The sequence below is a fragment of the Lutzomyia longipalpis genome, chromosome 1 (assembly GCF_024334085.1).
Source record: "Lutzomyia longipalpis isolate SR_M1_2022 chromosome 1, ASM2433408v1".
Classification (NCBI taxonomy): domain Eukaryota; kingdom Metazoa; phylum Arthropoda; class Insecta; order Diptera; family Psychodidae; genus Lutzomyia; species Lutzomyia longipalpis.
In genome coordinates, this window is record NC_074707.1 from 28385405 (window position 1) to 28413251 (window position 27847).

Consider the following 27847-nt stretch of genomic DNA (forward strand, 5'->3'; position numbering starts at 1 on the left):
CAAACTTTGCCTTATAGCTCGAGAACGGTAACAGATAGAGACTTCTGGTTTGAAGTTTTCTATAGAAATGTGGGTGTAAAATTTCATTTTTTCGCATTTTCAAAATTCAAGATGGCCGCCATCCGCCATTTTGAAATACTGTCAACCACTTCCCTTACAGCTAGAGGTCTGAAATTTTAGTATGTTGTAGAGCTCAGTGAGACGTTTTCATCGACAATTCATACTTGAAAATCGGTCAAGCGGTTTAGCAAATATGGCGGCCTAAAGCAAAAAGTGTTTTTTCAATATAACTCGAGAACGGCTTGACCGATTTTGATCATCTTGGTATCAAATGAAAGGTATTGAGAAGCCCTACAACTGTCTAGAACATTCCAAGTTCCAAAAACGTCCACAAGAGGCGCTAAAAACAAAAACAAAAATTGCCTAACTTTAAGGGGCAATATCTCCGAATCCCCATTAGGCAAATCTTTTAAATTTTGATATGTTGTAGCCTGACTCAATATCTTTCACCAGTCCGAAAATGAAGAAAATCTATGTCGCCGTTTAGAAGATATGGCCATTTGAAAAATTCTTGAATTTGAAAAGTTCTAAGAGCCATATCTCCTGAACTGCTTGTCCGATTTTGCTCAACTTGGTATCAAATTAAAGGTTTTGCAAAACTCTACAACTTTCTAGAACATCAGAAACCTCTAGAACTATTCCTTCATGATAAAAAATGCGAAAAACTGTTTTGGTAAAACAAAAAGCCGTCATTTTGTGTTCTGGAGGTGACCTTGAAAATCATTGAGATATATATCAAATTATAGCTTGTTTCAAGACCTTTCCAAAAATAGTCAACAAATTTCTGTAGATCTTATAGAACCAGAGATATGACCATTTTTATCCATCAAATTACTGAATTTCACAAAAAAATCACCTTTGCCTACTAATACTGCTCACAAATTAAATTACAACGCATTAACAAACTTCTACACGTTGTGGGACACCAACTCTTATAACTGGACGCGTTATGATTGACTTTAAATTCCCCCCAAAGCAAAAATGAGGAGAAAAATGTTTGGCACGTTTATTCTCTTTGAAATGGATATACAAGGCAGAGAGAGAGAAAAAAATCTCTTCTACCTTTCAGAGCACGTAGGTATTTGCAAAGATAAAAACACTTGAGGGCATTTGGTGATTTATGGTATTTTTATGTAATTTGACTTGGAGACATCACACCCTCATTCTACCATGTCTTCACGATGTGTTTTTGTGAAGCAAGTAGCCTGCAAGTTGCAAATTAATTAAGTAAATTGGGTTCCCTGCTGAATTTTTATTGATGTAATTTGAGGACTCTGGTGAGACCTATCCACTAATTGATGGGGCCGCCTGGTGATAATTTAGCCAAATTGAATCACAATCAATGGCACAATTTCAGTAAATGACCTTTCACTCCCGCACACATATCAAACATTGCCCGTATTTAATTGAGCATGGTATATGGGAGTTTTCCGGAGGCGGTGTTCAGGGGCTGAATTTTCCTTCTCATGAAAAATACAAGTCATAAGGGAACAACCCTGGTGATATGTTAATGACTTTTCCATCAACGGCATGACTCTCTTGTGCAAAATATATCGCATATTCACTTCAATTTCAGCCACTAAACGAAAAACTCTATGCTATATACTTTCAGTTTATACTACGAAGAAAAAAGTGGAAAAGTGTGGTTCTTCCTTATCCTGTGGTGAGGTGCGTTCCTTATAGAATTTTCATCTTTGGGCAGCGGGATAGAGTGCAATGAAACGCAATGTGGACGTATATGATGGCAGCGGCTCGTGGAGACCGAGCAATTTCCATGATCAACAACCGCCGAACCAATGAGAGCAACGATTACGATTTCAATTCCAGATACAGCTACAGGTAAGTCAACACAGCACATCATTGTCAGATTTGTCTCAGAGTTGAAAAGCACGCAGGACTTGTGGACACGAAGGTTGGAATGAAATATTGCTACCTAATTCCCAGAGGGTTGCACTTAATCAATTTAGGGTTCAAGGGAGCCCCTTCAGACTGTCCCTCTGTGGAATATCAAACCATTCCAATTTTATTTGACTGTTTCCCTCCCCCTAATACATGTAGCCAGAAGTTTCCTATCGTTATTTTTGAAGGTAAAACTTTAAATTAAATTAATGTCTTCTCACCATCCAAAAGATGGTTTGGATGACATGGTATTAAGTAAATGACGCAAGTTAAGTTCAAGAGAAGTTCATTTGGAAAATTGTAGCCTTGAGTTGGGGAAATTTAATACTAAACTCATACGAAAAAGTACAAGAGTTTAAGGCGATACGATATTTGAGATTTTATATCCCAGAAAGGTAGAAAAAAAATAAGGAAATTACCTGAGAAGCGTAAGGAATTTGATGGTTTAACGGCTTTGAATATCGCCTTTTCCATGTAAAAGTATGGTAATAGCATAGAAATTACATAGACGTTACCATATTTCTAGTCTGCTCCATTGATTTTCACCTAAATATATCCAAAGAGAAATATGATAAAACACCTAATTTAAATTCCTGATTTTTCCATGAAATAAGAGCTTTCGATTTTGCTTTCTATAATGTAAAATGTAATATTTGTATCAAGTTCTAATTTTGAGTAAAATTTATTAAAGTAGAGGGTGCAAGAAAAAATTGAAAGAAAATTACAAAAGATCCAATTATTATGGAGAAATGATGAGATATATGGAATAAAATCAAGGGATGTTTCATGCTATATACCAATTGAGTTTCAAGAATAAAATGAGATTACATTTTCATTTTGTCCCCATAGATTCTAACGATGAAAGGTTCCATAAATTCCACACCAAACAACATCGTGACACTCATTAAAAATATAACATGTCAGAAGCTATGATAAAATTTCAATTCTGTAAATTTTACGATGAGGCCTGAGAGGTGGTTCGTGATATATGAAATTAACAACCTGTTGCAATAACATTGCAGATACCCGAGTACGTTGTATCAGAATCCCCATAGACTACGTGCAAATGGACCTCTGTACAACACCACGTCATTTGCAGACATCCAGAGTAATTTTCACGGTGCCACAACAATATCCGCTGTTACCCCATCCCAATTCACAAATGCCACGCTCACAAGCTGCCCTAGGCGTTTTGAGTTGGCTGATGTTGTTGGACCAGAAGCCACACTCTCCATGCAGGACATCCGGGCTGGACTGGAGCTACCCAGTGAGGATGAGGTGCGAAGCAAGGTAAATCACATGACCAGGGTCGTGGGGGGCACGCGAATAGCAAAATACCCGCACCACGTGGATAATATTGATGCGTCAAATATTTACCCGCCAAGGGCTAGTACAAGTTGAAGGTTAAGTTCATTCCAATTTCGTGTGAGAGATCAAATTTATTGTCCAACTACTCAGCAGAAGTGAATGGCAATTAAGGGGTGGGCGTTGGGGGAAATCAATAAATATTCACGCAAGCAGACAAAGCTTCCCTTGCAAAACATCGGGGTATTCATTGAGAAAGGAGCTTTTATAATCTCCTTCATAAAAATATCACAAAGAGTTTTTTTTCAATTTTTTTAAGTCTTCCTTTTTTTTAAGAAGCTGTGAATTCGGTTTATAATTTTGTAATACATATTTTTTTTGTCTAAAGCACAAAAATGCACAAAAACAGGTCTTTTGATTTAAACTTCTGAGCTTTAAAAATTAATTATTTCTCAATCGTTTATGCAACATTGTTGTACCTACACGTGATGAAATAACTTCCGCATGGGAAAATAATTAGAGCATAGGTATTAGGTAGGTACTATTGTACATAATTTACGGTTAATTAACCATAATTAGTTTCCACGGTTTCCGCAAAGCCTCTAATAGCTTTGTATTAGTTTACTGTTGTTAAATATTCAAACTACAATACAAAATTATGTATGTATATCGCAAGTATAGGTAAAATTGATTACAGGTGGAAGATATTGTTCTATGTAAATACAATTTTCGCAGAAACTCCTGTTTTTTTTTCACCTCCTATGAGCGTTATAAATTCAATTTTCCAAATACACCATTTATTGGCAGAAGCGACGTATTAAACCAACACTTAGCTGAAACGTTGAGCGAGTATAGCGTTGAGTAATGTTGGTTGTGCAGGTTCAACAGCAATTGAGTGTGAGTAAAAACACTGGGCCATTGATTGTTGGTGCTTCTATATAATATTTGTTATTTACCATTCACGAGTCTCATCTGGTTCTATGTGAGGGGTTTGTTCCCACCTAACACCTGTTCGAGTCGCATGTGAAAACATCCCTCACGCCACCCTCGCATTTTGCGGCACGCACGAACGAATTTCACTTCCGCATTAACCCAGAGCTTGTGTATCGTCAACGCTTGACTTGTGCAGGGCGGAAATCGGCTGTGTTTCAACTCCAAAAGTCATCCTGGTGGAAAATGTCTGGGAAATTTTTGGTGGATCCGGGGGTGTGTGAGAATGGGAGGTGATGATGATGTGATGACATACAAAAAATTAAAACCACTGAGGGGTGAAAAGTCCCTGAAATTTCAATGATCAAATTACGCGCGCGGTTTTCCAGTGAAAATTATTTAATTACCTACTATGAATGAAAACAAGTTTAATTTTCATTCTGTATGAATTTATCATTATTTGGTTGAATAGTAATATTATATTTTGATTGATTCCTATAACCTGACTCTTAAATCGACACCAGAACATTAAATATAAATATACAACCACTCTCCTGCCAATCATACTAAAAATGAGCGAGGGTCATACTTCTCGAGGGTGGAAATTCAGTGTGAATTTTTCTCATTATTATTATTGAAACATTGTGCACGTGACCTCATCAATGGCACTTTGGATTAATTAATTAATCCTCACATTCTATCAGTTGAATTTTACAAATTAACTTTACACCCACAGCCACACATACCACATTGTTATAGTAAATTCTCATGGTTTATTAATCTACATAAACATAATTAATAATGTATATGTTGTATGTATTTATTTGTCTTTTAGTGGTTTGACAAATGGGGATAGTGACACAATTGCCACGGGCGATAATTAAAATTTTGCCAAAAACCATCAGATAAATCTTTTGTGTTGACATTTTGTTTAATCATCTCTTTCGCCTTTCAAATAATTTGTAGATATATACTGCAAATATTATAAATGACGTTATTATATTGTGGTTGATTGAGATAATACAATTATATGGAGCAGAGTTTGGTAGAAAAATTAATTTTTCCAAAAAATCTATAATTAAAAAATATCCTCTTCAGAAATAATTCAAAAGCTCATGAAAAAAATTTCAGGAATACTTATTTTATTGTTTTTCCATTCCACCCTGAAAGCCATATTTATTCTCTCTGAAAAGGAGTTTATCCGATTTTGTGTGGAAAATTCTCTCATTCGAAAAAATAATCAGAACACATATAATTTCAAAATTCTCATCAAGCTAAGGAAAACCGACAAAAATTGGCTCAAAATTTAAAAAATGACGTCATATAATTTTGATTTTTGTCTATTAAAACTATGAAAGCTAGACATACCTATTCTTATTAAGTTTAAAAGTTTGAGCTTTCTGCAAAAGCTTGGGTCATCGTGTGATTTGATATTACGAGAGAAAAAAGCAACGCAAAAGTCATAAATTAAATTAAACATTGGGAAGAAATTACAATTTATGTGACAAATAAAATTAAGCAATTTTCTACTGAATTGGAGCTAGATCTTTTGAAAGGAGTTTTCGTATAAATATAATTATGGAAAAAAGCTTATTAAACATAATTTTATGATGTTTATTCTGATTATTTTTGCTTATTCTCCTATTCTTTTCTCAAAAGTGCAAGTCATGCAAGTGAAAGACATTTTTTTTAATAAAATAATTTTTCTTTTACCAATCATATTTCAGTTTTTATTTCTTCATAAACGTACAAGAGCTTTTAAATTAAAATTCAATTCTTCAACAAAATGCAATTCAACGATAAATTTTAAATTCTCTCCATAAGTAGAGGTACCAAATGGGGGTAACATAAAATTGAAAAGAGCTTTGCGGGTAGAATAAATTTTCAACTCTCTTTAACACATTCACTACCAATGAAGAGATAACTTGTCACCACACAGCATTTTCTCACTCAGAGACTGACTTGCTTTTATCATGGCCGCAGAAGAAGTCTTCTGACTTTTTTCCCCGAGCATAAAGCTCTAGAATTGAATGTGTGGTCCTTTGGGGGAAAAAACTCTTGTGAACACTTCAGGTTCTTGCAGAACTTGCCAAATACATACATAGTTAGTGAGTAGGATGAGAAAGTTAGCTGATGTTTCACCAAATGTTATAGTATCTTTTTTTTGCAAGAATATAAACATTTTGTGGTAACTTTTGGTGAGATTGCGAAAGAAGAAAAAGAAATTATATTGTTATGAGAAGTTCGTGGTGCAGCTTTTTCTCTTTTTGAATTATTTCAGCAACAAATGATATATGCGCCACTTTACTTTTTTCCCCTTAATTGTTAGGGAGGAAATTGAAAGCATACACAAGTAGGTAGCTTGTGCAGTTTGCGAAGACTGAGAAAAAGTTCAATTTGTCGTGCTTTCGTGGAAAGGAATGAAATGACTCGACTGTCTGTAAAAAAGTTGCCTTAGTATTGATGCTTTTTGAGGCTTTATGTTCGATTGTGGGTGGATTGAGCGTGAGGTGGGGTTGCGCGGTGGGGGAGGGTTGACTGTTTGAGAAGAATGCCTCAATACATAGCGATTCGCTGTTAAACACAAAAGGTGAAACGCGGGAATGGGATTAGATATCAATTGTCGTGTCTTGAGCACTTCAGTCGTCTCCGTTTAGTTATCCGCTTAACATCAGCTTAACTCGCTGCATTAGTTTTCGTTTTCCTTTTTACCATTTCCACCGTGTTATTCCGGTAAATGCTGTGAATACATCCTCTTTCCCTTCACAATTAATCTTTTCGCAGAAAGCTCCAAGTGCGTGCGTTTATTTATTTAAAAGAAAATCATTTGAGGAATTTTTGTCTGTTCTCCCAACTTTATTTCTGTTGTGAATGATAAAAAAGTTCTCTACGGAAGATTTATGTTATTATTATCAAAAGTGAAATTTGATGCTTATATTCTATAGCAAAGTCTATTAACTTAGTTAATCTCATTGTGCATAATGCTATCACAAAGTTTTAGTTGAATCCCACAAAATTATAACTCTGTGAAACATGAAACTGAACATTTGATATTGTTGAGATATTGGAAACTTGTGCAATTTGCCAAAGTTATTTTCTCACGAGAGAGGATACCTATAGTGCAAGGGGGTTAATTATTTTTAACTTTCCGCACAGCCTGTGTGTTGCAATTTTCATGTGTTATTTGTATAAGAGGGAAGGCTATTAAAGAACTATTAAGACAATTTTCTATGACGATCTTGCTTTTATGTCGTAAGTCCGGGTGCTAAAATGTTTGGCATAAATGTAAGAAGAAAGTTAATTCAAACTTTTTGAATAAGAGTTTGTACAACAATTAGAAGTTTCTTGAGAAGATTATATCCAAAAAAAAATTATCTATTAAATTCTGAAATTATCTTTGATTTAAAATTATTAATATCATGTAAATTTTTCAAGATTATTTAATTTTACATTTTAATAACTTCATAGAATATTAAACAATTAATATTCATTTGTCTTGAAAACTTAAAATTCATATAATGTGCACTTCATTTCCACCCGTATATGTGGCCTCAAAATCACACAAAAGATGAGAAAAGGCTTGAAAAAAATCCATTGGATATTCATGGTGAAATAATATAGACTGATTTAATTGTCACAGTATTTTAGTAAAGGAGTCACGTACGCTACATACTTTTATTTGTTTGAATTTAACATTGTCATCGTATTAATGATTAATTAATTGAAATTTCATGAACAAGATGAACTTCAAAGTGCGTCACCCTCAATATCAAATCGTCAAACAAAACAAACGTGAAATTAATGCAGAAATAAAATGACAGTGAAAGGCTAAAGGGGAAACATATTTCATAATTATTCAGATTGTTTTTCCGCTCAATAAAAATATATTTTTTTAAGAACAAATAATAGGCAATATATAGATTTTTTAATAGTTGCCTTCCGCTGATTTTTTCACAATTTTATCGAAAAATAATACTTCCAATTAATCCTCTCAAACATGGCTATCAGTCAAAATTTTCAACATCACTTTGAATAATCCAGCTTTATCGCATTTGAATCTGCCGCGGAGTTTAATTACGTTCAATTTTGTTCATTGATTTGAAATAATTTTTCTTTTTTTTTTTTTCAAAAGAGTGTATCAATTTGCATAGACTCCATATTATGTACATTAAGCGGTGCAAAAATTCGAGCAAATGCTCTGAAGTGATTTGAAAGAGCATATAAAATGCAATTTCATTTGAATGTTGCTCTGCGAGTAATAAAAGCTCTCGCAAAATTTGCCGATAAATGTTTCCAGTTTGAAGCACCTGAAAGCATCCTGAAAATTAGGGAAATACCCGTAAATAGATCTCTCAAAATGCCTACTAAAATGTTTGGAAAATTAAATGAAAATTCTACCGGAAAATAGTGTATAACACATTAAAGTTGTGAATTAATCAAGACTCTTCACGAGGTAGTATTTATAATGATTTCAATTTATTTTTGATATTCTGTTTTAGAATTCTGCTATTTCTAGAATATGTTCGTTAATCAATTAATAATTTCATTAATTAAAATGCTTCATTACATTGTAAAGTTGAAAAAATGCAGAATAAACTTTTTATTGCTTTGCGTGTTTAAAAATGAACAAAGCATTGCATTGTAGAATCTCTAAAGGGAATAAAAATTAAATGAGTTCTTTTTTCTAAATCTCTGAAGAACATTGTTAGTTTAAGAAATGGATTAAAAAGTGCTTGAGTGGGTCGTTAATTTTCAAAACAATTTTTTCAAATTTTGCTTTATTATTGAAATAAATTTAATGAGAGCTTTCCGGAGCTTTCAACTATATGTATGTATGTATGTTTAATTGATTTCAATACGATAATCAGGATTTTTAAATGAAATTCTCATCCAATTTGGCATATAATTCTAAAATGATTTATTTCTCCTTGTTGTAGAATTTGTAGAGAACTTTTTTTTTACTCTAGTCTAGACCGAGAAAAAATTCTCATCATAAAAAATATTTTAAATAATTCTCATGCTTCTTAAATATATTCGGATCTAATTGAAAAAAATAACATTCAATTAATGATCTTATCGTACAACAATGCTATTAAAGAGAGAACAATGTTCTTGTAAGGTTTTGTCTTAATAAAGATGAGCCAAAGCATAATTGGGTTAAAATCGAGATATTATTAACAATAATTATTTTCTAAAAAAGCATTAAAAATACATAGATACTAATAGCAAGTCTTCAATAAAATGCGAATAAATAACATAGATATTCATTTAACCTATTCAACCAATTTCACATTGCTACTGAAAATGGGGTAATTGTGGGAAAATATGTAGAGAGGTACTACATATAACTAAATTAAATTCTAACGGAGAGGCAGCTCGTGAGCTCTGAAGCTATCGAGAAGCTTGCGGTAGGTTCAGTGATCACTAAGAGTACGGATTGATTGAAAGTGAGAGATCAGACAAAAGCTCCGAAAGCTCCCTACAACATTATAAAGGGAAAAAGAACAGAGTGTATAGTGCTGTGTTTAAGTGATACAATCTCAATTTACGTACTGATGCTATCTCTATAATTTTAGTATCATTTTACATAAGTGAACAAATGTTCGTGATTTTTCTTCATAGAGCAAAAAGTATGAGTGTTCGATGGAAATGCTGTGATAAAAGCTCTCAATTACCTTTTTAAATGAGTGGATGGCACCCCCCGTAGAGTGAAATAAATGATGTTATTGTCAATTACCTGTGAAATTGATGTGTTGGAAGTGAGAGTAGTTGATAACACATTGAGTGGACCACCGTCTATTGATTGTGTAGCCTTATAACCAAACCCCAACCCCCTCATTGCGTCCACCAAGAATGGTTCAGAAGATTGACATATCCGCAATTGGAGGTGAAAATAATCTGGTAAATTATTTTTGCAGTGAGAACATTGCAAAACAATCCGTATTTCCTGTATCATTTTGTTCTAGCTATTTAAACATCCATTTCAAATGCAATGCAATAAATGCCTATTTAGTATTTTTTACACGCGGCAAGAAAACAAATATTCATAGTTCTTAGAAAATGTAAGCTGTGTGTGGGAGTAATTTTTTCTCCATCTTCTGCCAATAATTGCCTTCAAATACAACTTCAATGTATTTTCTATTGAGCAGTAAGTGGGAGAGAGAGAGCATACACATTGATGAATTAATTGACGAGAACATCTTTTTTTGTTTCAATATCTTTTTATAAATTTAATTGTCTTTGGCTTTTTTTTGCGCCTATCCGCTAATGAAATAAAGAAAATTGTATCAATTTCAAGTGAGACTACATACTTAAATTGTTGCGTGTGGCTAAAGTGCTTTAGAGATTTTATTTTTAGTAAGTTCCCTCCGTAGTATCACCTTGAATTGAGCCTCTATTAATTATATATTTTTAATCAATTTAAATGCTTTCGTGATGTTTTCTCGAAATATTTTGTCCTAAATTGAATGGATTTATCCGCAATTTTAAAAGAATTTCGAATTTATATTTTTTTTATATGTTAAATATCAATTGGAAGCTATAAAGAAGCATAAAAATCATTCGAATGAAGTATAGCAATGTACAATTTGAATTGCTCTATAGCAGTACTATTTATTTCATGCAGGTATTCCATTACGTTACGAAACTTTAATTGATTTTGAAGAAGCTCAATTTAAAATAATACGATTTTCAATTTAATTTGTTTTTAAATACGAGTAAAGCCGGCAATACAGCTTCATTTTCCCTCGAATTTATTTCCCAAAACGTGCAAAATAATGTATGAAATATAAATCATTTCTGAATTTTTCTTTTCAATATATGTCAATCTTGAAGCTTTTTCTCATTAAAAATGAGCAATAAAAAACATTTTTAATATATTTCTCAAATATTTTCTAAAATGTTTAAGAATTTTCTTTTACGACTTTTCAAAACATCTATTAAATAGTTGAAAATCAATAATTTTTTTTCTAAAAAAAGTAGATAATACTTGAATTTAATGAAATACAAGTAAATTGCTATCATTACGGAGAATGCATTCAAGAATCTCGCAATATAAACTTTTCATGCAAAAAGTTTTCTTCCCACTCAATCTGGTGAAGCTTTAAAGTTCATCACACCCTCAGGAAGAATTTTCTCCGGATTCCGTTTTCCATTTGCTACTGTATTATGGCACAAGGAAAAATCCATCATCTTTGCATATTGAATTGTTGACAAAATAAATAAAATTGTCGAATCTGTTGGTACAACAGAGCTGCTTGTAGGAATGAGTTGAGCTTTTCCGCGGGAGACGAAGATAGACCAGAGAGACACGTTCTGGCACATTGCTTTACGGGCTTAAATGTGTCCTTTATGATCTCCGTAATTGCCCTGTAGTGTATTTTGGGAGGATTCTTCCCAAAACATGTCTTAATTAGTTGTTTAGCTATGCATATAAATTGTTGGACATATATATTTAGACAAACACTCATTATTATGCCATGAATAAAATCACAAAACTCACTATGAGTCGTTAAATGCAACTTTTCTCATTAACATTTTAGGACATTTTTGGGGGAGGGTTGATGGAATGTGTGGGAACTTAATTGTGCATTTAATGTGTCTGCGTAATTATAATTTTCATTTCCACTAACATGTATTTTCTTCTGCAGGAACCACCAGGGCAGTCAAAGTTAACAGCATTGCGTCGCTCCTTCAATGCACTGAGGTTTAGACTTTCCAAGAGGGGACGATCAAATACACAAGATTGGTTCCTTGATAAATTCTCAAATATACCAACTAGTTCCAAGAAGAACAATGGTGAACCATCTGAGCCAAACAACAGTGATAGTTTCTGCAATCGGTTGTCAGTAGATCCGTCCTTGCCTTCACACTACAGGGTGAGTTTTCTTTTTCTTCTAATTTTAAAAGACATAAAAATAGACCAAAAATAATCACAAAAGTTGAAAAACTGTTTGATTAAAATTAGACCAATATACGGTCCGCATGAAAGACTCTTAATTACTAATAAGAAAGATAAATAATCACTTATTGATATTTTATTATTCCCACACTTAACACATCCGGCGTTTACTGTGCATACATAATACAAATACAAAATACCTGGAAATAGGGAGGAAATTTACTTTTTTAATGAGTCATTAAGAACAATATTTCATTATTTATTCTTAAACAACTATATATACCCATGGAGTATGATGGGAACTCGGGCATTTTCTTCGCTTCTTTGACATTCTCACCCCGCCTCAGCATGGGTTTCAATCTCTTGTAATATATCTAATTTTTCCCTATGTACTTCCCATGGGAGTAAAACAAACCAAAAATACTTCCTTCCTTGAGGGTGAATTTTCCTCTGCTGCGTGTAGTGGAAAATACAACAAACACAAATTAATTTACTTCTCATTCCATAAATTTAATAATTTTGTTCACTGAATTATGGAGCCTATTACGGGTTGGCAGAGGGGAATGTCAGGCGGAACCAATAAGCCTTCCCATGAATATATTTCTTCCCAGACTGATTTTTCACTTGAATATTTATCAAAATTTAATATACATACACACAATAAACTCAGGGGTGGTTACTGAAGTGAGTACAGCCTCTGCGCGATTTTTGAGCACAGAAAAGATAAAATTCTTTAAAGGTTTGTCATATTTTAGCAGTCTTGTTTATTTATTTAAGAAAAAAGATAACATATAATATCATTAAATTGACGATTTATATATAACTATATATCAAAAGTATGTATTGAAATTAAATTAAAAGGGCTGTGGAATTTTTAAACCAATCAAGGAGCTTTTTCTGAAAATTCTATGCTTTGTTTTATCATTGACGAATTTGGAATTATCCGAATTTGTTAAATTTTTATATCCCCCAATGACGCGTGAGCAAATTTCTTTTTTTATGATATGGAAAACATGGAAAATATTCTTTGTTATGTTCTATACGAAATACATATGACATAGCAAAGTATACTTCCCACGTTCTTCATTTTAAAAAATAATAAATAATAAAACCAGAAACATGTTATACGACTGAAGTATAGGATTAAAAGTTAGGTACTAACTAAGAGCAATTATTAACTGGGATAATTGACGAACAATAAACTTTCGATCAAGTAGGATGAAATCTCTATCTACAGGTGCAAGAAATGATTTAAAATTATGCGTGGGTGTTGACAAATTAACTGACATGTTTGTTTGTTTGTTTGTGGCATATGAACTTTTCCGAAACGGCTTAGCCGATTATGATTAAATTCAGTATATGGAGGAAGAGGGGGTCAACACGAGTTGCAAGCGCTACGTGGGACTTCGCTCTCACTTCCCTTCATAGCGCCCCCACAAAAAAAATTATTTTTCCCTTTTTACCTGAAGCGTCAGATAACGGGTTTTAATCAAGTGCAATTTGCTTACACGTGATTGGGGGCTCGGATAAGCTAGTATGTACTGTAATATATTGAAAAATATAAATTGGTGTCCCATATAAAATAGATACGAATTACCAAATTATATTTTCCAATACTACTTGTTTTAAAAAAATTAAATAATTAAATCATAAATATGTTATACGACTGAAGAATATAGTTAAGTAACAAAGATAAAACTACTTATATGTAAGTATACACTGAGTATTGTTAACCGAAGTATATATAAGAATTAGAAAGAAAGTTAAAGTATGGGTGCACAAAATGTTGGTCAGACGAAGTATATGATCAAATTGTAATAAAGTTTTGAATATTCTTAAGGAGATGGGATTTGCTCTTACACGATTACTTTTCAAAAAATAAAATCCATTAAATTGTCCACTATAATTCCTTAAAGAATTTAATCATGATCGGTTTAGCCGTTGCGGAGACGTTTACTTGCAATAAACAAACAGACTTTCTCTCTTGGTTCTAACCCTATCGACCACCACTAAAATAATAGCAAAATTGTGCTTTATGTATTGAAATTGTTATAAATTGCATTGTGTAAATTTTTCAAAATTTAGGCTGGAAAAAGTATTCGCAATATATTAATTTTCTTTTTAATATTAGACACACAATTTTTCCCAATTTGATCATGAACCATAAAAACCAACAATATTTCACCAAAATACATATTCTATATAAATTCACTTTCTCCTTCCTATAATGTACAACAAAATTAAATATCTCATCCATCTCGGGCATTCTTCTGAGCCCTATGTCGTCCTATCGTTTTGATTTATGGACACAGTAATGGATTCAGCATACTGCATAAATGTCCTTTTGGGCGTTTTATGGGTTATCTTGCTCATAAAAAGAGCCAACCATCTTCATCTCAATTTGCACACTATGCAAGTTTAAAGTGATTTTGCACGCATTGCAAGCCCAGATGGGGATATAATTTATGAAAACTATCCCTGACAGTACTATCAATGGGATTTTATTTAAATTTTCATGTAGTTGTTGGTAAAATTGGATGCTGGGATGGGGAACTTTTGTGAACTGGGCGTGTACTGTACGTACATTCCTTAGCTGGAAGCTAAATTTTCATCCACTCTGTGTCTAATTGAGCGCTATAGAGAGAAAACCCCCTTCTGGGCATTTTGTTGTACTCTCCTGCAACTTCGTCAAACTCACTGTGAGAACAGAAAGCAATTAATCTGGTTAATGGTGCAAAATGTTCCCTTTTCACTTAAATCCTATCCATTTGTATTGTGTAAATAAAAATATCGATGGAACTTTCCATGTTGGGGGTACCATTCCATTAACATTCCTAGTGAGTAATGAGGAGAATTTTAATGTTGACAATTTTGAGCTTTGCCTGAATATGGTTTTGTGGACCTATGGCGAATATATTAAACTGTTTGAATTTTTTATTTACTGAAATTCTAATTTAGGATATTTTTAATTAAAAATTTTTTTATAAAATATTTCTAGAAAATCAATCATTTTTTTTTATTAGAGTCTGTGAGCTTTTCCTACATATGTGATAAAGTTTTCGTTTATCTTATTCACGTGTAGAAGTTAGTTGAATATTGAAGGTATTTTTCAACCCTTGAAAAAACATATTTCTGTGTAAAGTTTTTCCAAGAAAATCCTTTAAGTGAAAAATTATACAGAAAATATTACTTTTATTGAGCATTAAACTAAACTCGTGTTGCTTTTATTTACTTTTCTTTTAGTGGTTAGCCGTTGTGTCGGTCGCCGTTCTCTACAATGTCATTTTTGTGATAGGACGTGCTGTCTTCTGGGAGTTGAACAAAAAATCCCCCGCTCTGTGGTGGGTTCTAGATTACACGTGTGACTTTATCTACATCATCGATACACTTGTACACTGTCATGAAGGTAAGGAATGAAGAAGTTATAGATGGGGAAACCCATGTTATACCCACCCTCCATTGTCATCCTACGCAATCGTATATACCACACTGAGGGTAGGGGACGCACCCAAATGAGGCCTGTGGGGGATGTTCCACATGAAGGATAATGTCTCCAAAAAAAAGTTACATTCTAGGTGCTGCGAAAGAAATAACACGAAAAGCCACAACGTAAATTCTCTTCTCGTTTTTTTTTCACTCTACTCAATCCACACCAATAGGAAGGAGGACTTTCGCAGTGTGTACGAAGAAAAGGAAGAAAACAAATTTCCACTAGAGCTTTCGGTCGCACTGTGTGGTTTGTCTTGTGTTGAATTTGTCAAGTTTCCACCCAACATAGCATAACCGCAGAGCTTCAAGTACAAATTGCTGAAACTGCGCCCACATTGAGCAATTAACTTTATAGCTCTCGTACTCCGGATTATTCCCCGTCGCACTATGTGTCGGAGAATAATAGTGGAAACATGTGCTAGAGTAAATAAATTCAGCACCCCCCTCAACTGTATCTTTTTAATACACACACAAAACCAACCATTTAATGATTGAAGCTTTTCGGTTTTCACCAACAACACACTGTGGGGCTTTTCTCTCCTCTTGAACTTAATTGAAATTGTTGGAAAATTTATACAGCGAATTAAACTCGAATCTCAGAGGAATTTTATACACTTCTAAATGACTATCCAAGTACAATTGCTATATAATCAACACTTTCACGTTTAGATTCTATTAGATAAACTAAAATAAAAGAAGGGTTAGTATTTATTAAAAAGATATTTGTGGAGAAAGTTTAATAAATTAGAGTGTTTTCTATTGACGTCGAGTAAATTATCTAGCTTATTATTTTAATTAATTTAATGTATTAAATTGTGAAAAAAAATCAAAATAATTTTTGAGGACATTTCTGTAATATTTTACATTTATTTCAAGCATTTTTAGTGAGAAAAAAAACAGCCATTTAAGAACCCAAAATAGAGAATATTTTGATAAAAAAGATAAATGCATTATGGTGCTATGCAGGAATCTCATGTCAAGAGAAAATGATCATGACATTTTTTCCTGATATTTTTTGTCATTCCCTCTCACTCCCACTAATGTATTTCTGTATCTTTCGTCTTTCTCTGACGCATGCTTCCGACATTTTCATCATTCTTTTTTGTGCACTCAACATGTTTTTCATTTCGTATTATTTTCTCAGTATTTGGGGATATTTTTCCAAGAAAAAGTGAAAATGGGCTTTGCTGAAGTGTTCTCAGTGCCAGGAAAGCCGTGAAAAGTGGAAATTTATGGTCATTTAGCGGCCAAATATGTGAAAATGCGCGAAGTGAAAAATCAAAACACTCTTTCCCTTACCAATTTTTACGGGATATTTTTCTGTATTTTCACGACACAAATCACTTCCTGCAGGTTTTTTGGACTTTCCCACAGGTCATCTGCAACAAGGAAGGTCTGTGTGGGGGACAGGAAAATGCTTCCTGGGTGGTGGAATCCCACCTGAACGCGGAATAAATTGGCCCGGGAGTGAATGTTTTGCTGTAGAAACTGCACAGTTTTCACTTATTTGGCCAATAAATACCCATGATTTTCCACTTTTCACACCTTCACAGGCACTAAGAACATTTCCACAAGCCGCTTTTCACTTTTCCCGAGCTAAAATATCACAATTTACAGAGAAAATTGCAGAGAAAACTAACAAACACGTTGACTTCACAAGAGCTGGAAAAAGAATGTCAGAAAAAAACATCTTCCTGCGACATTCTTTTTCAAGCTCTTGCGAAGTCAACACGTTTCTTAGTTTTCGTCTATTTTCTCTGTAAATTGTGATATTTTAGCTCGGGAAAAGTGAAAAGGGACTTGTGGAAGTGTTCTAAGTGCCTGTGAAAATGTGAAAAGTGGAAAATCGTGGGTATTTATCGGCCAAATAAGTGAAAACTGTGCAGTTTCTACAACAAAACATTCACTCCCGGACCAGTTTTTCTGTGTTCAGGAGTTTTTTGTACGATCCAGGAAGCAATTCCCTGACCTCAGGCAGACTTTACATATGCAGATGACCTTTAGGAAGGTCCAAAAAACCTGCAGGAAGTGATTCGTGTCGTGAAAATACAGAAAAATATCCCGTAAAAATTGGTCAGGGAAAGAATGTTTTGATTTTTCACTTCGCGCATTTTCACATATTTGGCCGCTAAATGACCATAAATTTCCACTTTTCACGGCTTTCCTGGCACTGAGAACACTTCAGCAAAGCCCATTTTCACTTTTTCTTGGAAAAATATCCCCAAATACTGAGAAAATAATACGAAATGAAAAACATGTTGAGTGCACAAAAAAGAATGATGAAAATGTCGGAAGCATGCGTCAGAGAAAGACGAAAGATACAGAAATACATTAGTGGGAGTGAGAGGGAATGACAAAAAATGTCAGGAAAAAATGTCATGATCATTTTCTCTTGACATTCTTTTCCTGCATAGCACCATTAGTGATCAAAAGAAAAAGCTTAGCAAATACTCAACATAAGCAAATATTGTATACAATAGCAAATTCTATTTTTGCTATTTATGATATTTCATTTATTTGGTAACTGCGTCAGCTGGATTGTATGAAAGTTTATTAGCTTTCCCTCACCACAATTCCCTCTCTAGGGCTACGCAGCGTCCCTAAGCTTTTCTGCGAGTCAATTTTTCTGCTCAAATATAGGTTTTATGTGGATTAGTTTCTCAAGGAGCTGGCTTTTCATGGGGATTCTTCAAATATAATATAATACGTATGGAATGTAGAATATAGTGACCGGTTAGCTAGTCAATTTGACATTTTTATTTCCTGAAAATAAATTGAAAAAAAAAAATCTTCCTAACTATAGTAAGTTCCTAGGAATTTTCCAATTGATGCTATAAAATTTTCCTCTCGTGATTTAACCCAGAAGAGTAATTAATCGAATTTATAGGTTTTCAACTCAATTCATAAATTTGTGCTCATAACTCTTTCAAAAGCTTATTTCAAAAGCTCTCTTTGAAAATTATTCATAATATTATAGTACGCTGTCAGTGTTAAACGGCTTAAGTGAAAAATAGCTAGATATCAATATAAAAATTCAAATCAGAATTTCCCGACAGATATTATATTTATTTTAATAAAGCTGCATCATAAAATAAAATTTAATACCTGCTGATTGAGCTTTAAAATATGAGCAATTTATTACCTTTTCCATGTGCACATATAGATAGAAGTTTAGCAAGAATCGATTAACTTTTTGCTCTGCATCATTTTTTTTTGGATTTTCCTGTTTTCTCTCCAAATATAATGATTTTTCCATTTTCCACTGGGATAGATCCTTTATTGCTGATAGTTTCAGGAATTCCCGGAGGCTCAATCTCGTATCTATATAGATACTTCCGCTGTGAAATGGCGTGTACGAGAAAAATCTTCTATTAGCATCTTCAGCACTGCTTGTTTGAGTACATAGGTACATATATAATGTGGTTTGAATATAAGTGAGAGGATGTGAAGAAAATGGAGAAATCTTATAGAAAATTGCCTCGAAAACACAATAAATTGCAATATTGATTTCCTTTCCAATTGACATTGTGTTCAAAGCGTTCAAATAGTACTCAAGGTTGGCCTTCCAACAATGAAATGAAGCCAAATGTGATGAAAATAAGAATAAGAAGGGTATAGATTGAAATAAAAATTCATATTGTATCTACAATGGGGTTATATATAGTCTATATAGTTGATGTAATGTGCAATATTGTTATCAGTACACCCACACATTTTCTCAACATCTTTCAGGTTACCTGGAACAGGGGCTTCTGGTGCGAAATGCCGCCAAATTGCGACGGCACTACTTCTCCACGAAGGGCTGGCGTCTCGACTTACTATCAATTCTTCCTACCGATATTGCCTACTTATGGTGGCCACCCAGCTCCTGCAATGCCCGGGTGCCGTGTCCTGTTATCGTGCGAATCAATAGACTCCTACGGATGCCAAGGATGTGGGAATGGTTCGATAGGACAGAAACAGCCACCGGCTATCCCAATGTATTTCGAATATGCAAAGTGGGTATTTTATTTTCTCCCTTCTTTCTATATACGATCTGTTTTTTCTTTCTCACCATTTGAATGGGGGATTTCTTTTCCGGCCAAACATACCCTTCAAAGGTCCTCCTTTGCGATAAACTTCTCCACCCGCATACAGTGAAACCTCAAGTTACGTTTTCGGTCATCTTTTCACATGGAATACTATAAAATTTTATTTAAAACAATTTTTTGAATTTTGGTAAACTGGTTAAAGAAGAAACTTTTTTTTTATCAATATTTTGCCTAAAATCTTATAGGAGCTGATTTAGATTAGTCTGAGCGGATATTTTTTCTCCTAATATATTTTTTATAAGGGAATTAAAATTATTCGGATCTTCACAAATATTCGGATGATTTGCCAAAGAAATCAAAATATTGGCTTTTAGCTTCAAAATGGCTGAGATTGAGGAGCAAAAGCCTGAAAAGTATTTAATTCAACCCCCAAAAGAATTAAATTTAAACCGAATAGTAAATTCAACCCGAAACATGCTAAATTGAAGCCTAAAAAAGCCTAGATTCAAGCATAAAAATATTTTTTTAGTCCTAAAAAGGCAGAGTTTGAGGAACAAAAGCTAAATTCATGCATAGAGAAGACAAAATAGTAAATTCAAGCCGAAAAGTAGTAATTTCAACCCGAAACGTTTCATTCATAATTCATTTAAATAATTCATTTAAACCTAACAAAGTAGTAAATTCAATTCGAAATATGCATTATTCAAACCTCTAAATATTATTTGGTATTCAACCCAAAAATTTCAGTCCTAAAAAGCCTAAAGACTAAAAAGTAGTAAATTTAAGCCGAAAAGAGATAAGTTTTTTTCGATTTTTATTTGGTTTCTTATTATTCAGCTTCTATTAAGGGATGTTTATGGTAAATTAATGATTCGACATAATAACCAAAATATTCGTCAGACAAACACCCTTTGATTTTTTTTTATTATTTGTAGGTAATAAATACAATATTTGGATGCTATATATATCAGAGTATATCCCAACTCAACCCTGAAACAAATTTAATTTTTTCGTTAAAGAAAAAAAAGGAATGAACTTTTTCACTTCTCTCCCCCAATTCGAGGTCAAACTGTTGACTGGGTGCTAGAGGACGTTTGTGGAAATATCTAAAGTGTTCAGGAGGGATTCCCACACGATTGTGGGGGCAGGGCTAAATGAAATTTCTATTGAATTAGACTCCATCCCTTCTTTTTTTTCTCACGTACCCCCTCAGAAAAAAAGCTTTTATCTTCTCTTTGGATTCAAATCAATTTCAATGGGTATGTTTTCTCCCTTCGGCAGGTCGTCCTGGCTATTCTCGTACTCATCCACTGGAATGCGTGTCTCTACTTTGCAATTAGCTACGCTCTGGGTTTTGGTACAGACAATTGGGTGTACAACTTAAATGGACCGAAGAACTCGACGCTGTCACGACAGTACATTTACAGCTTCTACTGGTCCACACTCACCCTCACGACCATTGGGGAGACACCAACGCCAGAAAATGATGCTGAGTATCTCTTTGTCGTGGCCGACTTTCTGGCCGGTGTGCTGATCTTCGCCACCATTGTCGGTAAATATATTCATGGGGATGGCAAAAACATGGGTCTTTCTCACACATTCATGGTATGTTTTTTGGGACTTGGCCAGGGGCGGTGTGGGAGTGGTTGGGAAAAATTCCAAATAGCTCCGCTCGTAAATTTAAATTGGATTTGATTCGGTTTTTTGGCTTGGTTTTTCGTAGATAAGAAGGGTATTGAGTTTCTCTTTTCTCTTAAATTCAAGTAAATATGTTAGGGGATGAAAGAAAAATAGGTCAGTCACTTTTTGATCTACATTCACATAAATTTAGATAAATAGATGTAAAAAATTGTTCTATAATAAAGTATAAAGCGACGATGGAGTTCATTTGGGAATACTAAAAGAGGCAATGATAAATTCAAATCAAATTTCAGTGTCATGCGTGCACGTAAATTATACTTACGGAAATTCTCATTCGCGAAAATGCCTACGGAGGAAGATTTTGCGATAAGTCAATAAGATTATGTCGAGTTATACACGGTGAGAGAGCAATGCTCCCTTGTTTTAATAATTCAGACATTTCCCCCTAAAATCCACAGAAGATTACCGCAGAATGTTCACCTCCGTTTACCCTCAGCCGTCAATCTTCATAATCAAATTTTCATCTCATTACTAAATTAGCATTTTGTCCTAATTATAGAAAGATTGTTACTTTGTCATTTCTAATGCTCAGAATGTCTTTATTTCCAACACTAAATTTTCTTCTTCGATTTTTTATTGCGCTGTAAATCAATGTGCAAAAATTGTCCATAAGGTGTAGGAATCCATCCACCCACCCACCAATATTATATAGAGTCTTCTCGGAGAGAGAAGACATATTTTTGGTTTGGCGAGGGTTCAATGATTGATTGGTATTTTTTTTTCTCGTCCACTTTCCACCAAACACACAGGAAATATTGGCTCAATGATATCCAATATGAATGTAGCGAGGGTCGAATTCCAAAATCGAATGGATGGCGTGAAACAATATATGGCCTTCAGGAAGGTTGGTGGTGAACTGGAAGCCCGTGTGAGTACCCTCGTGGGGACCCTTAAGCCCCCATCCTATGCTAATTTTACCGCTATAAATACATCCGACTGACGGTGACATCGATGGAGGTGGAAATTTATGTGGAATCATGCAATTTTCAGGTGATTCGGTGGTTTGCCTACACATGGGCACAGAGTGGGGCACTCGACGAGGAGAGAGTTCTGGCAGCACTGCCGGACAAACTCAAGGCGGAAATTGCCATTCGGGTACATATGGATACGCTGAAGCAAGTGAGGATTTTTCAAGACTGCGAGCCCGGATTGCTCGAAGCGCTTGTCCTGAAATTAAAACTACAGGTGAGAGAAATTTCCTTTTCACTTTACTTTCATTCCCATTCCCTCCATCATGTAATCGCTTTCTCTCCCAGCACCTGGCTGTGTGGGATGCATTAAATTCTTTCTAAAGAACTTTCTCCTGCTGTGATTAATTTTCCGAACTATGCAGAAAATATTCATCTTACAGTCTTACTATAAACATTATGTTTTCTCTAAAAAGTTTTCAAGTTTGCTTCCTTACTCTTTCTATACTCTGCAGACGATGGTTTTGCACTATTCAACAATATTATTTTACATTTTCATACAGAAAATCTGAATAGAGAAAGCAATTTACTGGAATCATTATGAAAAGTCAGGGGTTTTCTCTTTCTATATACCATTTGAATCAACATAAAATTCAAATCACAAAATTCATAGCCCTTCGAAAGATCCGAAAGCTTCATTATTCACCTTCATTTGATATTTCAAAATCATTCAATGTGAAGTAAATTAATATCAGCCTAAAGGAAGCAAAGAGAATTTTCCATTATTTTTCTTTTAATAATTACATACATATTGCATAAGATTTTTTTCCCTCCAGTAAAAGTGTGCCCTTTGCGTAGAATGAAAAAAAATGAAAAGAAAAAACTCAAGAGTAGGGTACATACATCATTATTTTAATTATTGATTTTCTCGACAAAAAAATCTAAAAGGAAAGAAAACCACGGTGGGATTAAATATTGCATGGAAATATTGAAATGTACCTATCCTCATTTATATATTGAAGCTAGATATTTCCATAAAATTTAATATATTACGTGTTTAAAGTACTTAAAGGTATATTGTATGTTATGTATAGAAAAGTTGAGTGGGGGCTTTTAGTCAGACACGTTATACCTTTCTCACTTTATAGAGTAAAAGATAAATTTCCTACAATTCTTTATTCCCATGGAGAATGGATGTAATCCTCAGGAAATTGACTCAAATTTCTTTGATTATCCCTTCTTTCCTGAAGAAATCGAGAACATAAGTTCAAATTGGTGAAGAGAAAATATACAACGTGAATTTTATTAGGTTTTCTCCCATTGCGAATTTTCCAATTTATTTTCTAATAAAGTTATGTTTTTTTTCTATGTTTATTCAGGGAAAAAATAGTAGTATGGAAAACCTGACGAAGACTTATCCTTTCCATGCATGTTAGAATAAGGGGAAAGCTATGGTTCTTTAAAAGGAATTTATTCGTGAGAGCTTATTATTTTTGAGGGATGGAATAAAATTTTATTTCAACGGAAATAAATTCTTGAATGTTTTCTAAGAAGTCAATACAAAGGAAAGGGGTCGATTTTGTCGACTATCTTTAAACTATCTATCTAGAAAATTTTCTTTTAGGATTTTGATAATTATTTTTTTTAATTGCTCTGTTTTCGCTCAGTCAATAAAATAAAAAGCCAAAGGTTTAGGACCAAATTCAGCGTAAATTTTTTTTATTCTTGTGATAAAAGGTCATTTTGGTATTCAGCGTAAAAGATAAAAGAATTTTGTTTTTTTTTTTATTAATCCTAACCCTCACCCAGGTCTTTAGGTCATTTGAAAAAGAATTTTGGTATTCACCATAATAAACTAGTCTTCAAACTTTTATAGTCTTCAAAAATAAAAAATAAAATAGAATTATTAGTATTCGGGGTAAAGATTTTATCCATTTTTTTCTTTTATGATAACTGTGAGTTTCGGAGTTTCTAATTGATCTCATACTCAAATTATGAAGGCAAAATCATGTTTTTGTTTAGTTTTGCTGATTATTAACTTCATAATTTATTTATTAAAAATAAACAATTAATTAATAAAAAAAACAATTCTACCGACAATACATACGATAATTTCTTCACAAGTTTGTGGAAGAGCTTATCATGAATATTTCAAAGGTTTTTCGTAAAAATAATTTTACGATAAAAGTTCATAAAATAAAAGCAAAAGATTGTTTACGCTGAATATGGCCCTTAATTTAATTAGATTTCTGAGCCTAATTTTTTGCAAATCTGCCAAATCTGAGTTTTAAAAAAATCATTTTAATTTTATTTAATTATTTAAGGAAAATAGACATCCAGTTCAATGATCTGTGGTGTATAAATTTTACCTTTGTGAATACCCAGTTCCAGTTTTGCAAATCAATTGTGCAAATTGTATTGCAGGTTTGAACAATTAAAGGGCCCTTCCTAATTGTTATACATATATGTCTTCAACAGGTATTCAGTCCGGGTGATTATATCTGTCGCAAAGGCGACGTTGGCAAGGAGATGTACATTGTGAAGAGGGGTCGCCTGTCGGTAGTGGGTGACGATGGGGTGATGGTGTTGGCCACTCTGGGCGCTGGTTCTGTCTTCGGGGAGGTGTCCGTTCTTGAAATTGCTGGCAATCGAACTGGAAATCGTCGTACTGCGAATGTCAGATCAATAGGTGAGGATAGATTCAAAATGCACGACATTTCTCTCAATGCACTGCAAAAATAAAAGGGGTAAATTGGTTGAAATATTACATCTTAAAACCATCTTCTTCCAGGCTATTCGGATTTGTTCTGCCTGGCGAAACGTGACTTGTGGGAGACATTGGCAGATTATCCCGAAGCGAGAGCTTCCCTCACAGAACGGGGTTGTCAACTTCTCAGGAAAGACGGATTACTCGATGAAGAAGTTTTTGCCAGTGAGTTAAATTCTCTTCAAGTTTTTATGCTATATACTTTACGGCTATGCCATTGGCTTGGGCATTGAGGGAATTTTATAAGAGTTCACCTGAGGAATATTTTATTCACTAAAATTACGTAAACTTAAAAAATTTCTTAAGGATTTATTAAGAGAACATTTTTACTTCAACACCTACCAATTTAATCAAGTTTGAATAAATTTATATAGATAGGTTTACAAAAGCTCTTTAACAAGTACAAAATCTTGTTATCAGTATACAAGAGAATGTATAATTTTGAAAATATTATGTCCAAAAATATAATCAATTTCCTTTTGAAATTTTATCAATGGGAAATTCTCAAATTTTCAACCAATCACGTCCATCATTAATTTATTTAATACACATTCTCAATTTACTCAGATTCACAACGAGTTCAGGATTCTCTGGAGGGTGGTGTAGTGAAATTGGAGAGTGCTGTTGAGAATTTAAATTTGCGCCTTGCACGTCTTCTGGCGGAGTATTCGGCAAGTCAGGCTAAATTGAAGCAGAGAATTGCGAAATTGGAATTAAGGTGAGAGAAGAAGCACTTTTATCCACAATCATACTCCCAAATTGTACTAACATCACTCCCCCTTGTCAATCCCCTTCCCTTCTTTTTCTTACTTATTATATCGCTGGGAAAAAAAATTGTGTAGCAGCACATTGCCATGTGGGGATGAGCAGAGCAGAATTCAGAGATCGCGGATACATTCATCGCTCCAGCCACGGCGACGGAAATCACGCGCCTCATCAGCCTCATCGACCAACAAACAGAACACACTGTGAAGATTTATCCATTATTTCTTCCCTCATTTCTTTCATATTCTTAAAAGAAAAATGAAACATAAGTTTTCTGTCCTTTCTCTCGATATTATAATATTTAGATTTTAAAATTTAATGAAAAAAAAAGTCTCTTTTGAAATTCCATGGAGAATGTATATCTTTGTGCCTCGAGAAAGTAATTTTGGGTGGATGCTGTGAGATGAAATTTTATGGAGAAAAGTCTTATCAGTTACCATCCAGACTCATTTAACACGATCTATTTAAGCGTTTTTGTGCAGTTTTTTTTTCAGAGGGGGGTGGATGCCTCGAACAATGCGGTGTATAATAAATGTCTCAACTTTTGCCCACGTTCACTTTTGCTCCATTCCTTTGCGATAACCCACGATAACCATCTCAATAGAAGTCAATTAGTCTGTATCGTCGGTATGATTCTCCATAAAGGAAAAATTATGGAAAAAATATGATTGAAAAAATAATAAATTTTAGTTGTTTTCTCGCTCATTTCTTGACAATGTGAAGGAATTAATGGAAATTTATCAAAATTTATTGAAGTATTATTTAAGTCGGTAAATAAGTGGCTTAAGGAATGCTCTAATTTTTTTTCTAAAGCAAAAAAAAACTTTAAAATTTAATTATGCAGATATATTGGCTAAAATCGCCCCATAAATTAAGAAATCAAAATTAGGAGTCGAAGTTAAAGAAGTTTGAATTTTAGTCACCGTTATTACATTCGAATCAGTAGATTTTGACTCTTTATGCAATTCTAACATTTGTAGTTTTTTTTCTAACGTTTGAAATTAATATTTAAGGGTTTGAATTCTTTCCTAACGTTAGACATTCTTTACTAACGTTTCACATTTCTAATGCTCCACATCGTTTAAATTTAAACATTTCTTTTCTGCTGTTTGACAATTCTTCTCTAACGTTTGCCAATCCTTTTCTAACATTTGACACTTTTTTCTAACGTTAAAATGTTTTTTCTAAACGTTTCACATTTTTTCCTAACTCTAGATATTTTATTTCTAACTTTCAAAAATTCTTTTCTACCGACAATTCTTCTCTAACGTTTGTCAATTCTTTTCTAACATTTGACATTTCTTAGCTAACATCACCTGGATTTTTTTCTAACGTCTGAAATAGTAAAAATAAATATCTCTACTCTCAGGGTCTTTAGACGTCCTGTCTCGTTTTTTTTTCTCCCACAAAAGAATTGAAAACAAACAACTAATTAAAATAAAATGAATTCAAAAATATACTTTCCTTGACCCCAAAAACCTCTATTCTTAGCCTAAAACTCACACATTTCCAATCGTTTCAATCTTAATTGAACTATTTGAATTTAAAACATGCTGTAACCATTCCTAGATTATATTCTCTATCACTTGATAGAAAATATTAATATGTAGGTGTACAGCGTGTCATTCAAATGGATGAATTAATTTATAATGCTCTATGGTAATTGACGAAATTTAAGTCAAACCAGTAATAGAACTTCATACAATTAATATTCTCTCCTCCCGGCAAAGTGATTCTGTTTCCCCATCTCAGTATAATTTTCCCATTGTTTCAGCAATTTATATTTAATTACAATTGATTGCTTAATAGTTTTCAATTGTCTGGACTTGGATATAAATGGTTTTTTAATTTATATTCTTTTATTTATTTATGTAATTTATAATATGGAGCGAGGAAAAGAAAGAAATATGCATGTGGTTAATTTTTTTTTATTACCTACAATCGTGTTACTTTGAGGATGGATGGAGGGCATTTACTGCGTGTATTTTTCTTTAAGAATATCTTGAAAAAAAATTGTATATCTCATATGCTAAAGAAAAGGAATATCGTATTATGTAGAGAATGTTATTATATAGGTGAAAGAAAAAGAAAA

The 27847-nt window shown here is 33.5% G+C and overlaps 1 protein-coding gene across 5 annotated transcripts; it reads left to right on the plus strand.

Moving 5' to 3' along the window:
- Window positions 1–1661: 1661 nt before the first annotated feature.
- LOC129797481 (cyclic nucleotide-gated cation channel subunit A) lies at window positions 1662–27832 on the plus strand. Of its 5 annotated transcripts, none has more exons than XM_055840108.1 (12): window positions 1662–1899; window positions 2982–3249; window positions 11844–12071; window positions 15338–15500; window positions 19316–19581; window positions 20896–21166; window positions 22065–22183; window positions 22306–22500; window positions 24702–24912; window positions 25015–25155; window positions 25558–25708; window positions 25833–27832. In XM_055840108.1, exons 1-12 carry the CDS (start codon window positions 1787–1789, stop codon window positions 25960–25962), a joined length of 2256 nt encoding a protein of 751 aa, XP_055696083.1. In that variant the 5' UTR covers window positions 1662–1786; the 3' UTR covers window positions 25963–27832. The 5 variants fall into 5 exon arrangements, with proteins under 5 accessions (XP_055696083.1, XP_055696086.1, XP_055696087.1 ...); XM_055840111.1 differs by lacking the exons at window positions 1662–1899; window positions 2982–3249 and adding exons at window positions 6840–6927; window positions 9771–10095; XM_055840112.1 differs by lacking the exons at window positions 1662–1899; window positions 2982–3249 and adding exons at window positions 6842–6927; window positions 9817–10095.
- The last annotated feature ends 15 nt before the right edge of the window (window positions 27833–27847 follow it).